At 39.8% G+C, this 24,517-nt stretch overlaps 1 protein-coding gene across 3 annotated transcripts in view; it reads left to right on the top strand.

Annotated features, from left to right (window-relative positions):
* TOP1 (DNA topoisomerase I) overlaps window positions 1–24,517 on the top strand; it is a 96,087-nt gene that overhangs the window by 63,786 nt on the left and 7,784 nt on the right. For 2 of the 3 annotated variants that reach the window (XM_514649.7, XM_063802509.1), the window contains 9 exons: window positions 306–421; window positions 5,075–5,196; window positions 6,066–6,188; window positions 7,896–8,083; window positions 9,049–9,193; window positions 20,630–20,773; window positions 21,828–22,013; window positions 23,191–23,259; window positions 24,098–24,212. In XM_514649.7, coding sequence (XP_514649.2) covers window positions 306–421; window positions 5,075–5,196; window positions 6,066–6,188; window positions 7,896–8,083; window positions 9,049–9,193; window positions 20,630–20,773; window positions 21,828–22,013; window positions 23,191–23,259; window positions 24,098–24,212 — 1,208 coding nt within the window. Of the gene's footprint in view, window positions 1–305; window positions 4,869–5,074; window positions 5,197–6,065; window positions 6,189–7,895; window positions 8,084–9,048; window positions 9,194–20,629; window positions 20,774–21,827; window positions 22,014–23,190; window positions 23,260–24,097; window positions 24,213–24,517 lie in introns of those variants that run through there. The other variant, XM_063802510.1, reaches the window with a different exon arrangement.

The following is a 24,517-nucleotide window of genomic DNA, read 5'->3' on the forward strand; positions in this document are numbered from 1 at the left end:
CATTTTCAAGTCCCTCACTTGTTGCTGAGCTCCTTCATTGTTGATCTCTTCTGTCCAGTATTCTTAAACTGAGCTGTTGAAATGTATTTTCCTTTATTCACCACAGTATTTCATCTTACTTGTGAGTGTTGGCTTTTTCAAAATGAGAGACACTGGTTCTTTTGATCCAGGCCTTGAATGTGAGGCCCAGAAGTCATTCCAGAGCACTAATCAGTTGAGCGGATAATTATTTGGCATTTAATCAGTGATGATCCCCATGTTAGACAAGGCGATCACTAAATGAGGCTGTGCTTTGTCTTTTAAAGGTGGGAAGAAGAGCGCTATCCTGAAGGCATCAAGTGGAAATTCCTAGAACATAAAGGTCCAGTATTTGCCCCACCATATGAGCCTCTTCCAGAGAATGTCAAGTTTTATTATGATGGTGAGTTGTTTCAAGGTTCTTGATTCTTGGCCAGGAAAAGAAATCTGCTTCTATTTAGGGATAGAAAACAAGGAAGGATCCTATGTAATAGATAATCCTTTTTATTTCATTTTGTTTTATTGCCATGCAATTTTGAGGAAGGGGCATCAGGTGTTAACTCTTAAAGGCTCATTTGCTGCTGAAAAAGTGCCATGAAAAAGGGGCTATTCATGTCTTCCCTACATAGTCCAAAAAAGGTTTGTCAACATGGCTCACGGTGTGTGGTCCACAAGCTGAAGGTTTTGATCTGAACTTCATTTCTAGGGAGCAACTCTTCGCAAGAGTTATTAGAAAAGCCTCACTTGAATGGTAGTATTTTATGTTAGCAATATAACAATGCAATCAGACAAGCTGCTCATCACTAGAAACAGTACTAGTATATGGTCGAGGATTAATAGTCTGCCATCCATCTCTAGATAGGGCCGGTAGGCATCTGTCACCTATTCTGTGTAGCATAACACTATGCCTTTGATATATGTGCAATCAAGTCTGATGAGCTGCTTTAAAGAAATGCCCTGCCTGGGTCTCTTAGAACCCTCAGAATTGTCCCTTATCTGTCGTTGGTATTTGTATCTTTGGGTTTGAAGGATTTGAGGGTAGCCTTTGACATGCCTCCTGTTGGCAGTGTAGCAGTATGTAGATGGTAATAACTGATTTTCTTCATTCCATGAGTTTTATCCAGAAATGGTTAGAGCATTGTTCCTCATACCCTTATGTGCTTATGACTCACCAAAGTGGATCTGAGCCCATTTAACAGTTGTGGGGTGGGCTTCTTTTCCCTTTCCCCACCGTCCCTCTTCTTCTTTCCCCTTTCCCAACCATCCTTCCCTCTTCTGTCCCCTTTCCCGACAGTCCCCCTTCTCCTTTCCCCAGCATTCCTCTTCCACCTCCACTTGTCTTACCACCGTCTTTTGGCCACTGTTATTTCACCACCCCATTTCTCCACCATTTTTCCCACCCTCAACCCCCGTTTTCTTCTCACCCATCCCACCGCCCCCACTGAAAAGAAAAAGTTCTGGGGTGGGATTGAGTACTTCTGAACCAAGTGGTCTGCTGACCAAACTTTGAGAAACGCTGGGCAGGATAACTGCTGAAAAGCATCAGTGGTGAACACTCAGGCATTCTGGTGCATCTCTCTTCCCACCAGTAGTGGCCTTAGGTCCACCAATGCTTGTAGGCCTAGGTAGTAGTTTACACTAAAGGGCTGGGTCTGCAACTGAAGAAAGTGCCAAACTTGGCAAGCTGAAATTTGTTTTTTAAAATGCCATATTTATTAGCCAAGTGTGGTGGTGCACGCCTGTAGTCCCAGCTACTCAGGAGGCTAAGGTGGGAGGATTGCTTGAGTCCAGGAGGCAGAGATTGCAGTGAGCCTAGATCGTGCCACTCCCCTCCAGCCTGTGTGACAGTGAGACCCTGTCTCAAAAAATAAAATAATAAATAAATAAATAAAACATATTTATTGAATGTATTTGTGTTCAGACACCAAGACCCAGCAGTGGATAGTACTACTGACTTAGACCCTGATCTTGGGGAGTTTGCAGCCTAACAGGACTCCATAATCTCAGAGGCAAATGCTTATGTTACGTAAACATTTTGACCTGTTGACCAGAGAGCCTAAGACAGTTCTTTCAGCCCTCACGCTGGTCATTCCTGGAGACTCTTAACTATAACTCAAAGCCAAAACTCCTAATTAAGAGAAAGGGCCTAGAACCTTGAAGAGCACCATCTCAAAGCGTAGGTATTCCGTAGGCCTGGTCTGGACTTACCAAGAGCTTTAGGATGCTCAGCTGGTAAAGCCTCACTTTGAGGTTCAAAGTGATGGGAGGGAAAGCTAGATTTCCTAGTCCTGTGGTTTCTCTTCCTTTTCAAGATAGGAAGCAGAGGCCTGGTCTAGTTCACAGGTTGCCATAGTCCTTTCCTCCCATTCTTGCCCAGTCCTCCTTTACAGGATCCTGCTTTAGGGCTCCAGCATTTTCTCAGCTGGTCCTCTGCTGGGATTTCTTCTCTTTGATTGTGTGAACTCTTACTCTGCAGTAAGTCAAGAAGTCATATTTGACTTTACTTCAAACTGATACAGTAAGTGCTGCCTACTCTCTGGGGAGGAGAATTCTTAGACTCCTTTAGAACTTGCCAGGGAGGTGGGGCATGGGCTAGCTGAAGCAGTGAATTACTGCCTTCTCTGAGGACCTTCAGTTTACAGCTTTGACTCAGCAGTTTCCTTTTCCTGGAGCTCAGCCTTTTCCACAAAGTGTTAACATTGCCAGGAACCTTCCAATCATCCTCCCACTACTCTGATGCAGGGAGCCGTCATTTCATCTTTTGACAGCTCATCTAAAATAGGAGGAGTCACAGTTGCTTCTCCCTCTATTAGGACAGAATTCAGTAAAACAGCCCAAAATCTCATTTTTTTAAAATTTATTTTTATATTTATTTATTTGAGACAGAGTCACACTCTGTCACCCAGGCTGGAGTGCAGTGGCACAATCTTGGCTCACTGCAGCCTCCACCTCCAAGGTTCAAATGATTCTCATGCCTCAGCCTCCCAAGTAGCTGAAATTACAGGCACGTGCCACCACACCTAATTTTTGTATTTTTAATAGAGACGGGGTTTTACCATGTTGGTCAAGCCGGTCTGGAACTCCTGACCTGAAGTGATCCTTGCACCGCCTCCTAAAGTGCTGGGATTACAGATGTGAACCACCATGCTCAGCCACATTTTTTTTTAAATGGTGTTAACATTTATTTTATACCAAACATACTTGAAAACAGTTTACATTTTTTTCTTGCCATTTTATTTATTTTATTCCTAGTGACTTAATGTTTTCCTTTATATTGGAAACATGTTACAGTTTTCTAAAGAAGTTCAGGGAATCTTTTAATACACAGCCTATCTTCCCCGAAGTGTCTTTCTTCCAAAGCAGAAGCTTGGGGGTTGATGGGGGCAGCTGCGCCACCTGTTGGCCTTTTAAGTTAATGGCGTCCAAAGTGGGTTCTTTCTACTATAACTGTTTCAATATTGTGCTACAGTTCTCTACACCCCTGCAAAGTCAGATTGCATATCATTATGAGATAAGATGTCTTCTGAGTTTCAAAATAAATGGATTTCTGGTTAAATTTTAGTTTTCTATAAAGAATGTGGGCAGCCTTGGTGAATTATTAATACCTGTGTAATAGTAAGGTGGTGGAATTATAGTTAACCTCATTTTAAGTATAGCCAAATGCTCTTAGTATAGCATGGATTGGTTCGAGGTGATGTTGTAAAGTTGGATTTTTAAGAAAGAATGGAAATTGGCACTAAGAGTACTGTCAAAAGCATTTGTTTGAAAAGTGGATTAAATTCCCAAGTACTTTTCTTTCATTGCTTTATTAACTAAATCAGGTATATAAAACCCATAGGCCCTATTCAGATTTTCTTTACCAGTTAGCAGCTTTCATTGTGAAAACATCTGAGTCCCTTTAGACAGCTTTTTGTTTATTTGAGACAGAGTCTCAGTCTGTTGCCCAGGCTGAAGTGCAGTGGCGTGATCTTGGCTCACTGCAACCCCTGCCTCCTGGGTTCAAGCGATTCTCATGCCTCAGCCTCCTGAGTAGCTGGAGTTACAGGCTCCCATCACCACGCCCGGCTAATTTTTTATATTTTTAGTAGAGATGGGGTTTCGCCGTGTTGGCCAGGCTGATCTGGAACTCCTGACCTCAAGTGATCTGCCTGCCTCAGCCTCCCAAAGTGCTGGGATTACAGGCATGAGCCACTGCTCCCAGCCCCTTTAGACAGCTTTTACATAAACAATTGGATACACCAGGAACCCCAGTCATCCCTTGTGCTGTGGATGCATCCTGGTTCCCTGAAAGAGGCAGCATCATGGTACCCATGTTCCAGAGCAGTGCATCGCAAACTCTAGTGTGCATCCAAGTCTTGTTAAAAATGCAATTTCTGTATAGGATTCAGTAGGTCTAGGAGGGGGCCTGGGATTCTGCATTTCTAAACTCCCACATGATGCCAATGCTGCTGGTCTGTGAACCACTTGTTGAATAGCAAAGTTCTAGAAGAAGGTCTTATTAGGCTTTTCATATGGGAAATCTGGGCTTGCCTAGTATGGATATATATTTTTTTTATTCATATTCCACCCACCTAACTTTGAAGAAGAAAGATGCCTATTTCTTTTCCCCACAATTCCTTTCTTCCACTCCCTGCCCTATCCCTTCCTCCCCTTCTTGAACAGAGGCTGCTTAGCTTAGCAGTGGCAGGAGTCCCTCTGAGGATTTGATTTTTAAAAACCATTGAAGAGGTGTAAAGGACTCTGCTTGCTGAAAGGAAAAGGAAGAGTGACTGGGCCTCCCCCAGGTCATCCCTGTCCTGAGCAGGCACCTGGGAACAATTAACTGGCATAGTCTCCAGAGAATGACCCAGGTAAATATATGCTAAAGAGAAGGAGAATTTGTACAAGTAGATATAAATCAGTATGTTGTCTTTGTTGTTGTTGCTACTATGTGTCACCAGACCTTTATATACCATGAGAAGGCAAACCATTATTAAAGAGAATTCGCTAGCCCTGGGTATTTATGCTTAGAACATGAATACTATACCTCACTTTTTGGAACCACTTTTTTCTCTAGGTAAAGTCATGAAGCTGAGCCCCAAAGCAGAGGAAGTAGCTACGTTCTTTGCAAAAATGCTCGACCATGAATATACTACCAAGGAAATATTTAGGAAAAATTTCTTTAAAGACTGGAGAAAGGTACTGTAGCCCATGTGTTAATATCCTAGTACCTTGCAAAACAATCAAGTACTAAGTAATAAATTATCATTTTGCAAAACATTTCCTGATGTAAAATTTGAGTTTTATGGATTTTGTTGCATTTAAACTTGCGTATTTTTTGTCTTCATTTACTATATTATGTAGGGTTTCTGTCCAACAAGAGTACTTGTATATCTTTGCTATTGGCTTTCATGTGATGGCAGGTAGGGGGTTATCAGATTAGGCCAAACAGAAAACCTCAACTCCAGTTGCGCACAGGAAAGTTTGTCGCTGCAGGACTGCCCCGTGTCTGCTGTTGCAAAAGAAATGTTAATCTGATGTCCCTCTCGCTGTTAATTCTTGCTCATTTATTTTAGGTACTTTCTACTCTTGAAACCACATATACTATATTTGCCTAGGTGATTTTTAAAAATCTCATTATTCTCAATTTGGATAATGTGGACAGAGGCAGCAGTAAAGTTTACTTCCTGAACTAGGTCAGAAAAAGCAGACTTAATAAATGAATAGAATAGGGGTAATGTTTCCAAGAGAGAATCAGTATGGGATTTCAAACTTGTATTCATAACGCCTGGGGGCTGTGTGCCACGGAGTCTAAGAAACCACATAAGAATTCATTTTTTTCCATGATAAGTCATTTTAAAACATTTTAATATTAGTAAGTACATATTTTATAATGAAGTAATACAACTGTATTTTTTTGTTTTTTCAAAATTCATTAATTGAGATTGGCTACTTCCAGAAACCTTTGACTGAAAAAATGGTGCTTGGGTGTATTTGCAAAGAAACCCAAGGACTTATTAGTGTATTTTCGTTGTTTTTCTTTCATCTCCCCATTTTCTTTTCACTAGGAAATGACTAATGAAGAGAAGAATATTATCACCAACCTAAGCAAATGTGATTTTACCCAGATGAGCCAGTATTTCAAAGCCCAGACGGAAGCTCGGAAACAGATGAGCAAGGAAGAGAAACTGGTACTACAGAATTTATTAAACCTCTGGAGAATTCTGGAATTGTGATTGGTTCATTTAACTTTCTTCTTGGTTCTTATGACACAACATTAACATCAGTAATTTCACATCATTCTATGCTAAAGACTTAGAATTCTCAAAGTCTAAATTTTCTTAAAAGTTTTAGTTAGACTGAAAATTGTGAACAAGTACTTTGCTCAGTAGCTCTGTACAGGAATCTTGGTGCTTCAGTGACCTAAAAACCAGTCAGTAACTCCAGCCAATAATATAGTAATTAAGGACGGGCAGACCTGTCCCACAGTGGCTACTGGATATTAAGGATTTAAGACAGATGAAATCATATTGGCCATGTACCTCCCTGCTCTTTGATCTATTTTACTCTGGAATCTTGTGATGCTCATCCATCTCCATCTTCCAGCCTTGGCCATCCTCATTACTGAAGGATCTTTCTGGTATCCAGCTGGGATGTCATTTTTCTTCTACAGGCTGCCTGTTTTTGTAAAAAAAAAAAAAAAAAAAAAAAAAAAAAAAAAGTTTATTGGAACCAGCTGCCTCTACTTGTCTACATATTATCTATGGCTGTGTTTATGCAACAATGACAGAGATGAGTAGTTGCAAAAGAGACTGTGTGGCACTCAAGCCTAAAATATTTTCTATCTAGAAAAAGTTGTCAGCCCCTGAACTAAAGGAATCCAGGCTAGAATTTCATTTTTTCCAATCGGAAGTCCAGAAGTTAAGGATTTTAAGGAATTCTTTGCACTTCAAATTCCTGTAGTTTCAGTATTTTAAAGGACTTGCGTGTTTACGTAATTCAGACCATTGTATTTATATAACTCATTGTTTCATGGTACTTATTTGGTCACTAGTTTAAAAATTAATGCATTACTATAAGAATGTTAATTGCATCAGACTTTGTGTCTCAGGTAAATCTTATCCTCAATATTCCAAGTTAGTGAAATTTAGTATATTATTTACTTCAGGGGCATTTTGAAACTTAAAAGATCACTTTGGAGCTTTGTTCTTAGAATATTGATCCAAAGATAGATTTTATAAACATCCCCTTGTCAGAGCCTCTGCCAAGGACACCTGCTGCCAGCAAGGTCTGAATCTGTTCCCACCCACAAGGCAGCACAACTTAGTTAAACTGAATCAATAAGTATATAAAACGCAAAGAGTCAATAGAGGGTAAGAAGGCTCAAAATCTCCCCCACCATCCCTCACCTTTTTGGAGCAAGGATCATAGTATAGAGTGTATATACCTGTATACCTACAAAAAAATTAGTGACAGATCTGTCTGAGCTTAAAAACCCACGTTTTTAAGCTGTTTAACTGCTGTTTAATTAAATGGCTTGAGCTATTCTTTTATGAGGCTCTATCAGAGACTCTTCTCCATTTCCTGTTTTGATAGTACTCAGTAAAACAGTATGAATTTTTAAAGTACATTTAAAAACACCCAAATAACATTTACAAACATATATCCTTTAAGTTTTGAATCTAGTTGAAATCGATCCTTATAGGCAGATCTTTTTGGGGAATTTTATGATATTTAAGTTTGAGAAAACCACTAGAGGTTTTCCTTTATTTGAATTTATTTTTTAGTGATTTTTCAGACTTTCCTCTACCTTGACTTAGTCTCCCACAAGAGATAAAATGCATTAGTAGAGAACAGCAATCTGAATCTATTTTGAGTACTTTCTTGCTGTCTTCCAGAAAATCAAAGAGGAGAATGAAAAATTACTGAAAGAATATGGATTCTGTATTATGGATAACCACAAAGAGAGGATTGCTAACTTCAAGATAGAGCCTCCTGGACTTTTCCGTGGCCGCGGCAACCACCCCAAGATGGGCATGCTGAAGAGACGAATCATGCCCGAGGATATAATCATCAACTGTAGCAAGTGAGCTCACACTTCATCCTATGGGCCAAAAAGGGGGTGGAGGGCGTCCTTTATTGTACTTGGGAATATTTCCCAGGTTACACAGGACTGTTTGGGTAGGGAGATACTTAAGAGCAGGACAGTATTTCATGCGTAGGTCTCCAGATGTTTTTGAGGTACAGTTGTCTCCCCTCATCCACAGGGGATATGTTCCAAGACCCCCAGTGGATGCCTGCAACTTCGACCCAATTGCTGTCACTTGGAACACATTTCTGTTGATGTCTTCCACCCCCAAATTTAATGTCTTTTCCATCTTTATTAAGTACTTATCACATAGAGTGGCTATAACTTTTGCAGTCTGAGGCACAACAGCAAAACTAGCACGACTTTCTTTTTCCTTCTTCACAATTTCACAGATGGAAGGTTAATTCTTACCTTAGATCTTAGCAACTTCAGCATACAGTTTTTTTTATTAAGTCGATAATTTCCACCTTTTCATTTAAAGCACTCTGTGCAGCTTCTGTATGGCATATCCAAATTGCCAACATCACTACTTTCACACTTTGGGGCCTTTATTAAGTAAAAGAAGGATTACTTGAACACAAGCAATGTAAAACCATTAAAGTCAACCTGATAAATAAGGCAGCTACTAGGTTACCCATGGGCAAGTGACGTATACAGCATGGTATGTTGTATATATGGTTCACGCATCCCAGGTGGGACTACAAGAGATTTCATCATGCTCCTCAGAATGATGTGCAATTTAAAACTTACAAAATGTTTATTTCTGGAATTTTGTATTGAATATTTTCGGATGACAGTTGGCTGAGGGTAAGTAAAACCATGCATAAGGTGGGACTACTGTATTGACTGTTAAGAAGGAAACTTGGAAAATTATGCTCAGCAGATAGGTCCACTTGGGGTCATGAAAGGTGAAATTATTCCTCACATCTTATTTCACTATCCTCGTGCTCTGTTATTTCCAGAGATGCCAAGGTTCCTTCTCCTCCTCCAGGACATAAGTGGAAAGAAGTCCGGCATGATAACAAGGTTACTTGGCTGGTTTCCTGGACAGAGAACATCCAAGGTTCCATTAAATACATCATGCTTAACCCTAGTTCACGAATCAAGGTAAGGGGATAGTTGAGAGCTGCACTGGTTCATGGTGCTGATAACCTTTTTTTGTTGAAATGTAACGTTCTCGTCCTCTAGAATCACTTTGACAAATTAAAAATCCTCCCCATTGAAAGAAGGCAAGTACTTTCATAGTTAGCATTATGGTGATCTTCCTACAGTGCCTCCATTTTTTTGGTCACATTGTAATCTTATTTATTAATTCACAAATATTTACTGAAATCCCAAATGTGCCCCACACAGTATACATTTGGTGCTAGGAATTATGTTGGTAAACAAGATAGACACAGGCCCTGCCTTCATGTTGCTTAACGTCCAGTGGTCAGAATGTGTTGAAGTATGGTGGTTGTATATTGGCCTCTGCAGATGTCTTCTACTTCCTCACCTCTCTTGGTTATGAGAAGGGAATGTAATTTCTGTATATCCTGAAACAAGTTGTAAAATCTAATGTCTTACATACTTCTGGCTTCCTGCAGTCTCATCTGGGTAGGTTCACCAGGGCCAAATGAAATGCGTGTGAAAGCACATCATAAAACTATGTTACATACCTATGCATTGTTATTTATTGATAGTGTTATTGCAAGGAGATAACTGCCTTGGGGGAAATCAGTTTTTGTTTGCCAGATAGCTACGTATATCTAGCTTTGGAGAGTCCCACGAACTTCTTCCCTCCAACATACTATGAAATATAAACCTAACAGAGACAAAAACACAGTCAAGGAATTAGTTCTATGTAGACTGTTAACTGTTTTATGTGCAGGAGACCTGGGACTAAAGACCTTCTTGATCCTCGTTCATAGGTTATAACATCTGTTAAAATGTGAAAGCCACAGCTGAAAAGGCTATGTGAATAGGCAAGACTAAACTGTACATTTTCTGGCTTGTAGCCCTGTGTTCTTCTGTATATCACTACTTTTCTAATGAAAAATACCTGTTTATATATTTTCTCCAATTATAAAATATACTTTTCTGGCTGGGTGTGGTGGCTCAAGCCTGTAATCCCAGCACTTTGGGAGGCCGAGATGGGCAGATCACCTGAGGTCAGGAGTTCGAGACCAGCCTGGACAACATGGCGAAACCCTGTCTCTACTAAAAATACAAAAATTAGCCGGGCGTGGTAGTGGGTGCCTGTAATCCCATCTACTTGGGAGGCTGAGGCAGGAGAATCGCTTGAACCTGGGAGGCAGAGGTCGCAGTGAGCCGAGATCATGCCACTGCACTCCAGCCTCGGCAAGAGACTTAGACTCTGTCTCAAATAAATAACTAAATACATAAATAAAAATAAAATGTAGTTTTTGTAGTTTAGATAAGTACAAAATCAGAAAGCGAACACTTATGTTGAGCAGACTAGTCATTTAAAGAAACATGTATTCCTCTTCTGAAGTATCGCAAAGCTGTATATATGGCTACAAAAGCAGAAAAATAATAGTTTTAGCCCTTAAGGAACTTATAGGCTGGTGGGCAAATCAGGTAAGAATTCAGTTGTATTAGAAGAAAGATAAAAGTAAAATGCATTAGATAAACAGAGGAGTTATTTGCAGCACCTTAGAGATCAACAATAACTTTATGAAGAAAAGTAGGTTATGGTTGGGTCTTAAAAGTAGTATTTCAAACAAGAGAGAACTGTGTCGTGGACAAAGGGGAGGGTGGTAAGCAGAGTATGTTGAGGATAGGGGTTGAGAAAAGGTGTGATAAAAAGAATTATCAAGTGGTGACAGTTGCACAACATTGTGGATATACTACTAAATGTCACTAGTGGTAAATGGTATCAATGCGTATTTTACCACAACTTAAAAATGATCAAAATAACAGAGTTACTATTAAAAACATTTGCACATAAGTTAACATTTGGATCTTTTAAGCATACCACGCGTACATAAACTAATGCCACCATTTATAGATGAGTAAATTTAGTCTCTGGGAGGCCCAAAAATTTGCCCAAGATTCAGTGGCTAGTAACTCTAACTTAGATCTTCTTAGAATGTAACTTAGATCTTCAGTCTCTGCATGCTTTTCTGTGACATCCACTGCTAAATGTGGCCAGCTTTAAATGCCATGTTAAAGAGACTGAGCCCTTAAAGGACTTTGAACAGTGGAGTGTCTTGAACATAGCTTCACTTCAGCAAGATTTACAGGCATTATATGTAAATCACATCAGTAAATATAAACTGTTATAAATGCTGCAAAGGAAAAAGTACAGGGTGCCATCTGAGAGTATACCAGGGTACCTGATCCAGCCTCTGGGGTTCAGGGATGGCCTTTCTGAAGAGGTAACATTTAAAGGATAATGTAAAGAAAAAATTTTTTTAAATTAGTACCTGAAGATCTGGCTGGCCTTACTATATAGCTTCCTCTCCTGCCTCTTTCTTCCCTCAGAACGACCAAGCTCTTGCTCACCTCTGGGATTTCAAAAGGCTACTTTATTTTCTCTATTAGAAACACCCATTCTCCTATTCTTTCCAGGGATAGAATCCTATTCATCCTGTAAATCTCATCTTAAATGTTAACTCTTCAGAAAGGCCATCCCTGAATCCTAGAGGCTGGATCAGGTACCCCGGTATACTCTCAGATGGCACCCTGTACTTTTCCTTTGCAGCATTTACAGCAGTGTAAATCTACTGGTGTAATTTACATATAATGCCTGTAAATCTTGCTGAAATGAAGCTATGTTCAAGACAACTCCACTGTTCAAAGTCCTTTAAGGGCTCAGTCTCCTTAACATGGCATTTAAAGCTGGCCACATTTAGCAGTGGATGTCACAGGAGAGCATGAGGAGCATACGCTCTAAGAAGATTGAAGAGTTACTAGCTGTTGGATCTTGGGCAAGTTTTAGGGCCTTTAAGTTTAAAAGGAAGCCACCAACCTGGGATTTAAAGAGGGAAATGACACCAGATTTGTATTTTGGAAACTCGTTACATAATTGATCATTCTGACTGCTGCTCTGCGGAGACTGGATTGGACACAAACAAGAAGTAGAGAGATCAATGGGAGGCTGTTGCATACTCCAGGCAAGAAACAGCGATGACTTAAGACAAATGATGGCAATGGGGATGGAGAGAGGTGACAGATACATAATGTATGCTGAGTACTTGTACGGGTAAGGATTAGAGTTAATTAATTGTTGGAGCCTCTCTGAGGGCTGAGATCCTTGTTAGATAGAGCAGGTGAAATGCCTCAAGAGCAGAGAGCCAGTCAATTTTATTCCAGACAATATCCAGCTAACTGCTATACACAATAGACATTTGTGCAAGTTTCTGGATGATGATCATGGTAGTGAACCTAAAAGTCACCCAGAGTTAGACTCTGAACCTTATGCTCAGGAGAAAGTGCCTGACTTGAACTGCAATGGGATCCCAATAGGAGTCATTAAAGGCCTGGAAAAGTGGTGCCATTAGGAGAAAAAGAAATGATTTCTTGAGCTTGCTCTCAGTTCTCTTTTAGGCTGTCTTGTACTTAGCAGAATAGTGAGATCTTCAAAGGTTGGGGTTTGATAGTGCCTTGAATAATTTTTAACTTTATATTGCCAGCGGAAGAAGCATTCTCTTTTTAGATTTAAAAAAAGTAGATACAAATATTAGGGGTTTTATTTTTAGTGAAACATTTCAAACATACAGGAATAGATAATTACGTAATGAACACTCGTATGTCCACCATCTGGCTTTGTAAAATCTTAAAATTATGTCTTATGTGCTCAATTGTTTTATTTCATAAAAGATACTGATAAACATAGCTGAAGCCACTTGTATACCATTCACCTTCTTCCCTATAGATTACTATGAACTCGGTCTTTTTATTCTCATACATATTTTTTGTATTTTTACAGTATATTTATGTGTTCATAAACTATGTAATTTTACAATATGTAACACACTAGTAACATACTAATTTAAAACTAAAACTTGTTTTTAGTTTACAATATGTTGTAAACTATTGTAAGCTAAAGACATATTGTACAACCTATTGTAAAATAAAAACAGGTTTTAGTTTTAAATTAGGTATGTTACTGGGATCATTCTGCAACTTGTTTATTCCTCTCCAGCTTTGATTTTGTGGTTTTATTATCTTAACCTACACTTTTAATTAATCCATTTTATTTGTTACATGGTATTCTATTATATCATAAAAACTTATCTATTCTGTTGGTTTTTGTTGTTGGTCTTTTGAGACCATGTCTTCGCTCTGTCACCCAGGCTGGAGTACAGTGGCGTGATCTTGGCTCACTGTGACCTCTGCCTCCCGGATTCAAGTGGTTTTGGTACCTCAGCCTCCTGAGTAGCTGGGATTATAGGCGTGTGCCACCATGCCCAGCTAATTTTTGTATTTTTAATAGAGATGGGATTTCACCATGTTGGCCAGGCTGGTCTTGAACTGACCTCAAGTGATCTGCTCACCTCAGCCGCACAAAGTGCTGGGATTACAGGTGTTAGCCACCATACCCTGCCTCTATTCTCTTGTTAAGAGGCATTTAGCGTTGTTATACAGTCTCTTGCCCTCATAAACAGTGCTGGAAGAAACACATGTTTCTTGTGTATATGGATGAAAATTTGTTTTATACATTATTAGATATTTCCAAATTGTTCTCTTAAGTACTTCAATTTACATCATTACTCTCCTCCTCCCTCCCCTCCCACCCCCATCCACAACAGTATTCCTCTTTTTCCATATCCTTGCTAATGTTTCTAAAGTTTTGCTTTTTACATTTGGGTCTTAGATCCACTAGAATGTATTTTTGCATTGGGATGAAGTTGAAACCTAATATATTTTCCAAATGAGTAAACTGTTGTCACAGAACTATTTAGTTGTATTACCTCCTCTCTTGTATATCAGATATATCTACATATATGTCAGACTGTTTCTGGGCTGTCTGTCCTCTTTAATTAGTTTGTGTATCTGTTTCTGCATCAGTAGCATACTGTCTTAACTACTGTAGCTTTATAAAGTCTATTGAGTAGGACAAGTTTGTTTCATTCTTCAAAATTGCTTTGGCTATTCTTGGCCCTCTGCTGTTTCATATTAACTTTCAGATAAACTTGTCAAATTCTAATGAAAACTGTTGATAAACTTGTTGATTAACAAATTCTAATAAAAACTATTGAGATTTTTATTGGAATTGCAATACATTTATAGATTAATGGAGAAAGATATTGACAATACAATTGAGTTTCCAATTCACGAACATGTTATACCTCTCCATTAATTCATGTCTTTTGAATGTATCCACCAATATGGTTTTGTAATTTTCTTCATAAAGGTTTTACATTTAAAAAATTTTTATTTTTAAGTGATCTTATAGTTTTTATTGCTAATGTGAATGAGATTTTTTTCCATTATGTTTCTGTTGGTTATTCCTGAAGTGGTAATGCTTATAATTTTGGGGTGTTGGTCTTGTATCTGGCAGCAGATACAAGAGGTGCTCAGAGTTGTTCAGGGTTGCTGAACTCTTAGTTCTAAAAGTGTCTATCATTTGGGGTTTCTATGTAGATAATTTAATTATCTATAAAAACAGTTCTTCATTTTCAGTTCATATATTTCATATTTAAGTTTTAATTTTTATTTTTAAACACAATTATCCATAAAACCCTAACCCTTTCCCTAGTCAACAGCAGCAGTCACAGCCAAATGTTTTATTAATTGCTATACTCAGTGTTTCTTGTATCTCATACCTTCTGGGGTTTCTTGTCTTGTTGAAATACACCCTTTAATGTTTCTTTAGTGAAGACCCAACAATGGCACTCACTCACCTTTGTTTACCTGAAAATTTCTTTATTTTCATCTTAATTCATAGTCTGTCTTTTCTCCAGTCAAGAAAGTGTCTTATAGGGAAGATTCTGGTTTCACTATGCTGTATCCGGGGATATATATGTATTTATAGATAGACTTTTAATCTGACGACTAATGTATTTTATCCTACAGTATTACCAATCATTATTTCTTCCATAACTTCTAGACCATTCCTTTTGTACTTCTTTTTTAGAGTCCTGTTAGATGAGTGTTGACACTTTTCAATCTAGACATCTTTTTTAAACTATATTTTCATACTGTTTGTCTCTTTAGGTCTGATTTTTTAAGTTCAGGGGAATACTTCATTTTGGGTGAGTTGTAGCACTCACTTCCAATTCACTAATTCTAATTATATTTAATCTACAATTTATTCCATCTATAATTTATTTCAATTACCACTTTTTGTTTTCAAAATTTCTAATTTTATATCTGATTTTGTTTCATTTTTGTTTTATAATTTCATGTTCTTTCTAGATTTTACATCTTTTTATGCATACTAAACATACTCACTTGAAAGTCTTTGTAAGATTGTTCTATAAAATGTTACCTGAAGTGAATTCATGTGCTAATTACTGTTGGCAGTTTTTCTGAGCCATTTTCCTTGTGTCTTTTGAAATTTCTGTTTGTAAGCCCTTTTAACTGGGAGGTGTTTTTTGCTTATGTACTGTTCTCTTTTCTTCCCCTTCTTCTCCTTCTCTGTTCATTACTTTTTGTCTTGGAGGGAGTCTCTTAGCCCAGCTCAGCCCAAGCTAATAAGGCCCCTGACTTCAAGTCCCCCCTTCTTGCATGGAGCAAGAAGTGATCCTCCTGTCTCAGCCTCCTAAAGTGCTGGGTAGGCCTGAGCCACCACATCCAGCCTAGAGCCCTTACATTGCTACATATTTGGAGCAAACATAATTAAAGTATGACTTACTGTGACCCAGCAGTCAATAACAGATACGTTTTTGTAGTAGAATGTTGAGGGGTGGTAACTGGTGGTTTTACTTCATGGAGGGCTTTAGGTCGGCTATATGGGAAGCTGCCATCATGATGCTTTTGTTCTACACATTTCTGCTCAGCCTCCAGAGATGTCTCCTATTCTAAGAGTCGTCTTTGTTTACTCTTGTGTCTATATTTTACTTACTTACTTCCCTCACATAATAGTGTATCATTGTATCCCATCTGTGCTCTATCAAGAAATGTAGCACAAGCATGATGTGAACTATGAATTTTCGACAATTTAAAAAATTAAAGGAATCATTCAGGGGTAAAAAGCACAAAGTTGTAGAACAGCTGAAGTGTGTTCTTTTTAGGTATCCTGTCTTTGCCCCCTTTCTGGAAACTTGGATTGGCCTACTTGCAGTCATTGTCACAGTTACACTACTTCTAGCCTCAAAGGTCATTGAAAGGATTGGGATTTTTGAGAACCACAATAACACTTGCTCTAGGTACTGAAAAGGTTGTCCTGAACTCATTTGTATCTTTTTATGTTCATCCCAGTTTGTTTTTGCTTTTCCCCCCAGGATTTTGATTACACAGACATCTTGCAAGCGTATTTCCATTCTTTCTCTCCCACTCTGTGCCTGGTGCCCGTAGGATCTGAAATAGCATTGGAATGACAGCTAGCCTTCTGGAACCTGCAGTTTCAACCAAAGAAACTCTGATTCCAGATAACCCAGGAGTTTCTTATCCTGCATAATCTAGGAGTTTACAAAAAGGCTGCTTATGGGTACTCACTGCTAAGTACAATCCACTGCCAAGTTTGGAAGCATTACCTGCTCTCACAACCCAGGGAAAGTAGCCCTTAGTAAAATTCAGGTTTTTTCAAACCAGCCTTAACCTTACAAACAGAATTTATCATCATGATTTTTCTTTCAAATGCAGTACAGCAAACTTTAGGATCAATGTTGACATCGTATTGCGTTTAGTCCTGTTAAAATACTCTCAGTGCCAAATACACACTTCTGCCTTTTTTCTCTTTAGAGTCTAGAATTCTGTGGGGTTCCAAAAATGTATGTGCTTACAACCTTTTATATGTAACCACCTAGGGATTAAAGGGCTAAATGTGAAGGAAAGTATCTTTACAATATTCATCTTGGGAAGCTCTCATTTTGGTGAGTTCTATTAGAGAAAATAAGACACAAGCTCATTAAAAATATATATATATTCTGAGCCTGGCATCTTGGTATAAAATTCAAAACGTTTTAAATCTATTTATTAGTAAGACTAACATAGACCTAAGTGTGAAGACTAAAATATTAAAGCTTGTAGGTGATATCACGGTTGAATATGACCTTAGAGTAGATTCCTTAGGACAGAAAAACACCAACAAGAGAAACAATTGACTAAATGGACTTCATTAAAATTAAAAATTTATGTTCAACAAAAGACACTGCTAAAATAAATACAGAATTTACAGACTAAAAGAAAATATTTGCAACATGTTTATCTGAAAGGGCTTATATCCAGACTATACAAAGAATTCCTATAGCTCCATAATAAAAAGACAGACATCCCATCCGCATAATAAAAAGAGCAAAAGACTTGAACATATACTATACAAAAGAAGATACAGGAATGGTCAATAAATAAGCAAATGAAAGAGTGCTCGACATCACTAATTATCAGTGGAGTGAAGATTTAACCACAGGGAGATACGAATTCCAGTTCTAGGTATTTTTACCTCAAGTGAAATAAAAACATTTATCCATGAAAAGACTTGTACAAGAATGTTCATAGCAGTGCTCTATTCATAAGAGTGCAAAACTGGAAACATCCCAGAATAGATAACACATTATGGTATAGTCATAGAATATACTATATTTATCAGCAGTTAAGAAGGGAACTACTTATGTATTCAACAACATGGATGAATCTTAAAAACATGGTTAAGGGCCAGGTGCGGTTGGTGCATGCCTGTAATCCAAGCACTCTGGGAGGCCAAGGCGGGTGGATCACTTCAGGTCAGGAGTTCGAGACCAGCCTGGCCAACATGGCGAAACACCGTCTCTACAAAAAAATACAAAAATTAGCCGAGGGTGGCGCACACCTGTAATCTCAGCTATTCAGGAGGCTGAGACATGGGAATCGCTTGAACCTGAGGGGTAGAGGTTGCACTGAGCCGAGATTGCATCACTGTACTCCAGCCTGGTGACAGAGCGAGACGCTGTCTCAGAGGGAAAAAAAAAAGTTAAAAAGGCAGACAGAGGAGTCTATATTGTATGATTCTATTTATATAATCTAGACTAGGCAAAATTTATCCATGATGATAGTAATCAGATTGAAGGATCAGTGGTTGCTTGGTGGAGATTGACTGAGAAGGGAAATAGTCATGTAAGAATACTGGCAAATGTCCTCTTCCCCATTACAAACGTCTGAGAAAGTTACTAGAAAACAGAATCCAATTTGCCTTCTCACCCCCAACTTTGTAATCTTGAATCCAGATCCTGATTCCACCCAACCACTCTGCTGAATGGATAGCAGCTATATTAGAGAGACAACATAGTGGGCCTACTAGTTTAAAAAAGTCATCCAAAGAATGTCATCTACAATCAGTTAAATTAGATTTTTACCCATTACTGAAGTGTGATTGAATTAGGGAAAGAGGAGAGGTGGTCAAAGGCAGCCTTCTCCAGTGGATTCCTTGTCTTCTTGAGATGGTTTTGTGAGACCTTGCCTGGAAGACCTAGGTGGATAGTTTATTTTCTAAAAGTAGTCAAGAAAGCTTGTTCAGGGCATTGAACACTGCAGGGACAAGCATACTTCTTGGAGGCCAGCCATCTCCTGCTGGATCTAAGCGGGGTGGCTTCTGCCTCTACCTCCATCTCAGCTTATTTGAGAGAATCCTAGATCCTTGGTGCAGAAGCCCAGCCAGCCTGTGAAGAAAAGTTGGTCTGGTAGTATCCTGTGAATGACGTGCGGGTTGGGTTTTTCTAAATCTCGTTTACCTGACTCCTACCTTACATTCCAGTGGTGTGACTAAGGAACTGAGCAAACGTAACCCTAGGGGACTTTGAGACAGGCTTTGGTAGTCCATGTGCACTAGAGTGAGGGGAAAGAGGCCACTCCAGAGTTGGGTACTCTACTGTTGAAGGTGAGCCTTTTGTGTCCAGTTTTTCCGTGCATGTGTAAGAACAGTTGTCATGGAGATTTACTACTGACTTGTGCATGAGGACAGCTTATATCTCACCTTTTCTTATTCACCCTGTTAAATGTCAAAATGTACTAAGACTTAGGTATTTTTTCTGTGTCACCAACTACTAAATCACCCACCCATGATAGCAGGTAGTTACTGAAACTCTTGTTTTGTAGCCAAACAAGTGCATAACACTGGTACACATGATGTGAGAGTGCAGATGACTCCTTAGCTTAACTGTGTAAGCTTTTAATTTCTGAGTACTTTTAGGATTGAGAAGTGGAAGACATTCTTGCTCTAGGTATCTCATGCTTCTGCACACCCAGAAGGCTGGTTGCGCCCCCACCCCACCCCCCGCCCCCCTTTTTTTTTTTGATAGGGTCATGCTCTGTTGCCCAGGCTGAAAGGCTGGTTATCTTCACCACAAGTCTTATGTCTCAAGGACCACAGGTCCACGTCATAGTCAGGAACCAGGCATGTGTGGGCAGAAATCACTACCACTTTCCTTTGTTGCGGGTGGGGAAATTAAGAGCAGAGATTCTTGGATTCTTAAATTCCTTCTCTATGTTTATGTCATCTAGTCTGTTTTATGCTGTTTTATGTAATTCCCTGCTTCTGGATTTCTTGAATTTTTTTCCCCTTCTCACTTGTCATAATTGGCTCTTGCTTGTGAGTCTATTTTCATTCAGCTTGGTAGAGAAGTCTTCTTCACTATTGTTTAGATTCAGTTTTCACACGGTTTTAGTAACCCTTCATTGGGTTTAGAATCAACTTTTAACCCTTCCACCAAAAGCTCTTATTTTTTTAAAGGCTTCCCAGAAACATAGTTTCTCTCAATCTCATCAAGAAATGCTTTTAAATGCAGAAGTTAGAAAATGGTGAATAATTATGGCTGTTCCTGGAAGTCATTGTGTCCTTAGTAATTACATGTTGTAGTCTTTGGTTCTGCTTCTTTGACAGCTCCACCACACTGTAATTTAATGGAATTCACTTAGATTTAATGGAATTCAGTCCTGGTAGAAAACTGCTATTGGGTCACAGAGTTGGCAGCAAGGCTGTGAAATTGATGTGGGAATGGGGGTGATTATGTGCTTTGTGTTGACAGAAGTTAGTTTTTGGGACATCTCATGTGGGTTTTTCCCAGGAACATAAACATTTTACAGAATTAGAGCTAGAAACTTTCTTCTGGGAAAGCCTTAGAAGTCAGTTGTGCTTGGCAGTGAGATGGGACAATGTGCATTCTTAACAGGTTAAATGTGCCAAACTCTCTCTTCAGTACTATTCTTTTTTACGTTTGCTTAAGGTCAAGTTCCTGCTCTTTTGTTCAAAGTCTTGCTTTGTCACCCATGCTGGAGTGCAGTGGCGTGATCTTGGCTCACTGCAACCTCTGCCTCCTGCGTTCAAGCAATTCTTGTGTCTTAGCCTCCCTATTAGCTAGCTGGGATTATAGGCTTGCGCCACCTTGCCTGGCTATATTCAAAGTCTGTCTTTACTACACTGTCCCAAAGTAATCTACATTTGGGTTTGGGTCTTTACAGGGTGAGAAGGACTGGCAGAAATACGAGACTGCTCGGCGGCTGAAAAAATGTGTGGACAAGATCCGGAACCAGTATCGAGAAGACTGGAAGTCCAAAGAGATGAAAGTCCGGCAGAGAGCTGTAGCCCTGTACTTCATCGACAAGGTGAGAGCATCTTCCCATCGGCATTGTCTAGTGTTGAGCTTAACAAAGGGAGTTTCTGCTCTGCCCCAGGCCCTGTGCCACATACTGTATATCACAACTCAACACACATATATTTGTGTGTAAAACTGAATCAAAAGTTGCACAAAACAATGCTTAGCCTTACTGTGAGCAGTAGATTCTGATCTTTTTTTAACTCTATTTCATTCCTTTAGAAAGTTGGTTATAACTTATAAAATTGTTTAAATAAACCATGCAGGTATCACCATTATATAGTTTTAAAGACCACGCTCTAGAGGAGATCAATTTCTTGGTACTCACGAGAAGAAAAAAAAGTTCATGTTTTTCCCCCAGTCTTGTATTTTAACATAAGTTCTGAATTGTCTCAAAATTCACACTAGCTTTTTGAGTTTGATTGCCCAGAGTAGCAGCACTCCCTCATTTGCTGCCTTATTTAATTTTTTTTTCCTTTTCTCCATCCCTATTTCAGAGGACAGAATAGAAAGAAAAGGAGCATGAATATTTAACATCCCTATAGATTTCATAGTGAGTGGGGGAGGAAGTAACACTGCAGAATCCAGAGTTCCCAGGCCATGCTGACTGATGCTGTGGCTTCAAACAGAATTGGGAGGCTTCTGTTTTGGATGCCTAGAAATTGCATAAGGGTCAAAAGGCTGGGCGCAGTGGCTCATGCCTGTAATCCCAGCACTTTGGGAGGCCGAGGCAGGTGGAACACGAGGTCAAGAGATCGAGACCATCCTGGCCAATGTGGTGAAACCCCATCTCTACTAAAAATACAAAAAAAAAAAAAAAAAAAAAAAAAATTAACCGGGCGTGGTGGTGGGCGCCTGTAGTCCCAGCTACTTCGGAGGCTGAGGCAGGAGAATGGCATGAACCCGGGAGACGGAGCTTGCAGTGAGCCAAAATTGCGCCACTGCACTCCAGCCTGGCGACAGAGCGAGACTCTGTCTCAAAAAAAAACAAAAAAAAAAAACGAAATTGTGTAAGGATCATGTCTCTTCCATTCATGCTTATCTTTTCTTTCTTTCCTGGGCAGCTTGCTCTGAGAGCAGGCAATGAAAAGGAGGAAGGAGAAACAGCGGACACTGTGGGTTGCTGCTCACTTCGTGTGGAGCACATCAATCTACACCCAGAGTTGGATGGTCAGGAATATGTGGTAGAGTTTGACTTCCTCGGGAAGGACTCCATCAGATACTATAACAAGGTCCCTGTTGAGAAACGAGTAAGTTAATGTACCTGTACTGTCTGACTTGTTTTTCATTATTCAACAAGCATGGGTTGACTGCTTTTTTGTGTGCTTTGCACTTTGCTGGGCACCAGCAAAAGTGACTTGAGACAGGCAACATGGCACATGCCTGTAGACCCAGCTACTCAGAAGGCTGAGACAGGAGGATCACTGGAGACCAAAAGTTTGAGGCTGTAGTGTGCTGTGATCACACCTGTGAATAGCCACTGTACTCCAGCCTGGGCAAAATAGTGAGACCTTGCCTCTCAAATTAAAATAAATAAAAATAAATGACTTGAAAGAGGGGAGAGGTATTATTTGATATCTTGTGTACCTCCTTTTAGTCACTGTTCCGCCCTGTGCTACCTTCCTGGTAAGGAGTGGCCTTCTCCTATAGCAGTATTCAATGGAGCATGCTGTAGAATAGGCCCTTAGAGCAAACTCAGCATATGATTTAACTATATCTTAGTATCCCCTGGTCATGTGGTACATTTGTCACTTTTCATCTTTGCTCAGCCTCTCTCCAACTCCTGACTGAGTGAAAGGTTAATGTTAGTCCCCAGATCTCTGAGCCCATCACTGAAGAGGGTACTACAGCTCTGTAGTCCCAACCTAATCTTTTCCATAGTATTGGGCTTGAACCAGAGACTTATAGTGTGCAGGATCCTAATAATCCAGCCCACCAGCAGTCCTCTTCTTATAAAGACACCTCTTCTCATAAGGACACCATAATCAGTAATCAGGTTTTGCTGGCTGTGGAAGTACTCTGGACAGATTAGATAACAGTATGTATCAATGTAAATTTTTGAAGCTGATACTGTGTAAATGTAAGGGAATATCTATTTTTAGAACATACATACTGAAATGTTTAGGACCATATTATAAGTAAGTACTTATAAATGTACTTTAGGACCATATTATAAGAAAGTGCTTATAAATGGCTCAGAACAAACAATTATGTATATATATCTGTAAATATACACATGGAGAGAGTGAGCATACATGCGCACTGTGCAAATGATGAATGGGGCAAAATGTTAACAGTGAATCTCGGTGACGGATATATGCGTGTTCCTTGTGCCTTTTTCTTTGCAAGTTTCTTTAAGTTTGGGGTTATTTCTAAAGTTAGGATTTTTTTCAAGAGTAATAATTAGGATTCACTTATATCTTTTAGGTTTTTAAGAACCTACAACTATTTATGGAGAACAAGCAGCCCGAGGATGATCTTTTTGATAGACTCAATGTGAGTAGACGAAGCACACAATGTTGAAGGGAGTCCCAGCCAGAGCCTCACAGTACCTAAAGGGGAGGGTTGCTGGCAGATGACTTGGGCTCTCCCTTTAGCCTGGCCTGCTCTGTGGCATCCCATACACTCTCTCTTCCTCCCTCTGAGTCCACGGTGAATCTGTAGTCAAGAGAAGACACATCTGCTGCAGAACAACTGCTAAAGCACTCAGCGTGGGGGGTAGATGAGCCCTACCTTTTATCCTTCCCTGCTCCTGCAGAGCTTTCCCTTCACTGGATGCCCAGCCACCCCTGCTGGAGACCCAAAACCTGTCCCTGATATCTTAATAGGGAAGGACAAATTTGCTTTATTGGTTTGTTAAGCCCACCAACCTGGGCCAGGCTTGGTGGCTTACGCCTGTTATCCCAGCACTTTGAGAGGTCAAGTAGGGCAGATCCCTTGAGGTCAGGAGTTTGAGACCAGCCTGGGCAACATGGCAAAACCATTATCCAGGTGTGGTAGTCCACACCTGTAGTCCCAGCTGCTTAGGAGCCTCAGAAGGATTGCATGAGCCCGGGAGGTGGAGGCGGCAGTGAACCGAGATTGTACCACTGCACTCCAGGCTGGGTGTCAGAGTGAGACCCTGTCATACACACACACAAAGACTGAAATACTTCATAGAGAGGCATCATGTAACCCTGTATTCTGGAATTCTTTTCCTCTTTCCCTAACTTCCCACTTGTAGGGCAATAAACTTGACAAGATTGTGACTGCACTGGCATAAATTACTCCTAGGGCTGCCAGAAGGAGCAGGTAGTATAGCTTTGACCTAAATCTGTTGCTTTGTCTCCTCCAGACTGGTATTCTGAATAAGCATCTTCAGGATCTCATGGAGGGCTTGACAGCCAAGGTATTCCGTACATACAATGCCTCCATCACGCTACAGCAGCAGCTAAAAGAACTCACAGCCCGTAAGTATTGCTTGGCCAGATAGGGCCCACACCCCTACTAATGGTATCCGGTGACCTTGCTTATCTAAGTCCTAGAGTCAGTTCTACTTTTTTTCCCTACCATTGTGGTCAGACACTTTTTCCCTTTAGACCTCTAGTAGCGAGATAATGCTTTGTAGTATAAACATAGGATCAATGCTGTTTCCCCCTTCCCACCCCAACTTCAAGATGAATTTCATGGAATGCTGACAGCTTTTCACCTGCTACAAAAATGCCTGCATTTGTGTTTTATACATATATTACTTAAAAGCCCACAGAGTGAAGAC

The sequence above is a fragment of the Pan troglodytes genome, chromosome 21, assembly GCF_028858775.2.
Source record: "Pan troglodytes isolate AG18354 chromosome 21, NHGRI_mPanTro3-v2.0_pri, whole genome shotgun sequence".
In the NCBI taxonomy this organism is placed as follows: Eukaryota; Metazoa; Chordata; class Mammalia; order Primates; family Hominidae; genus Pan; species Pan troglodytes.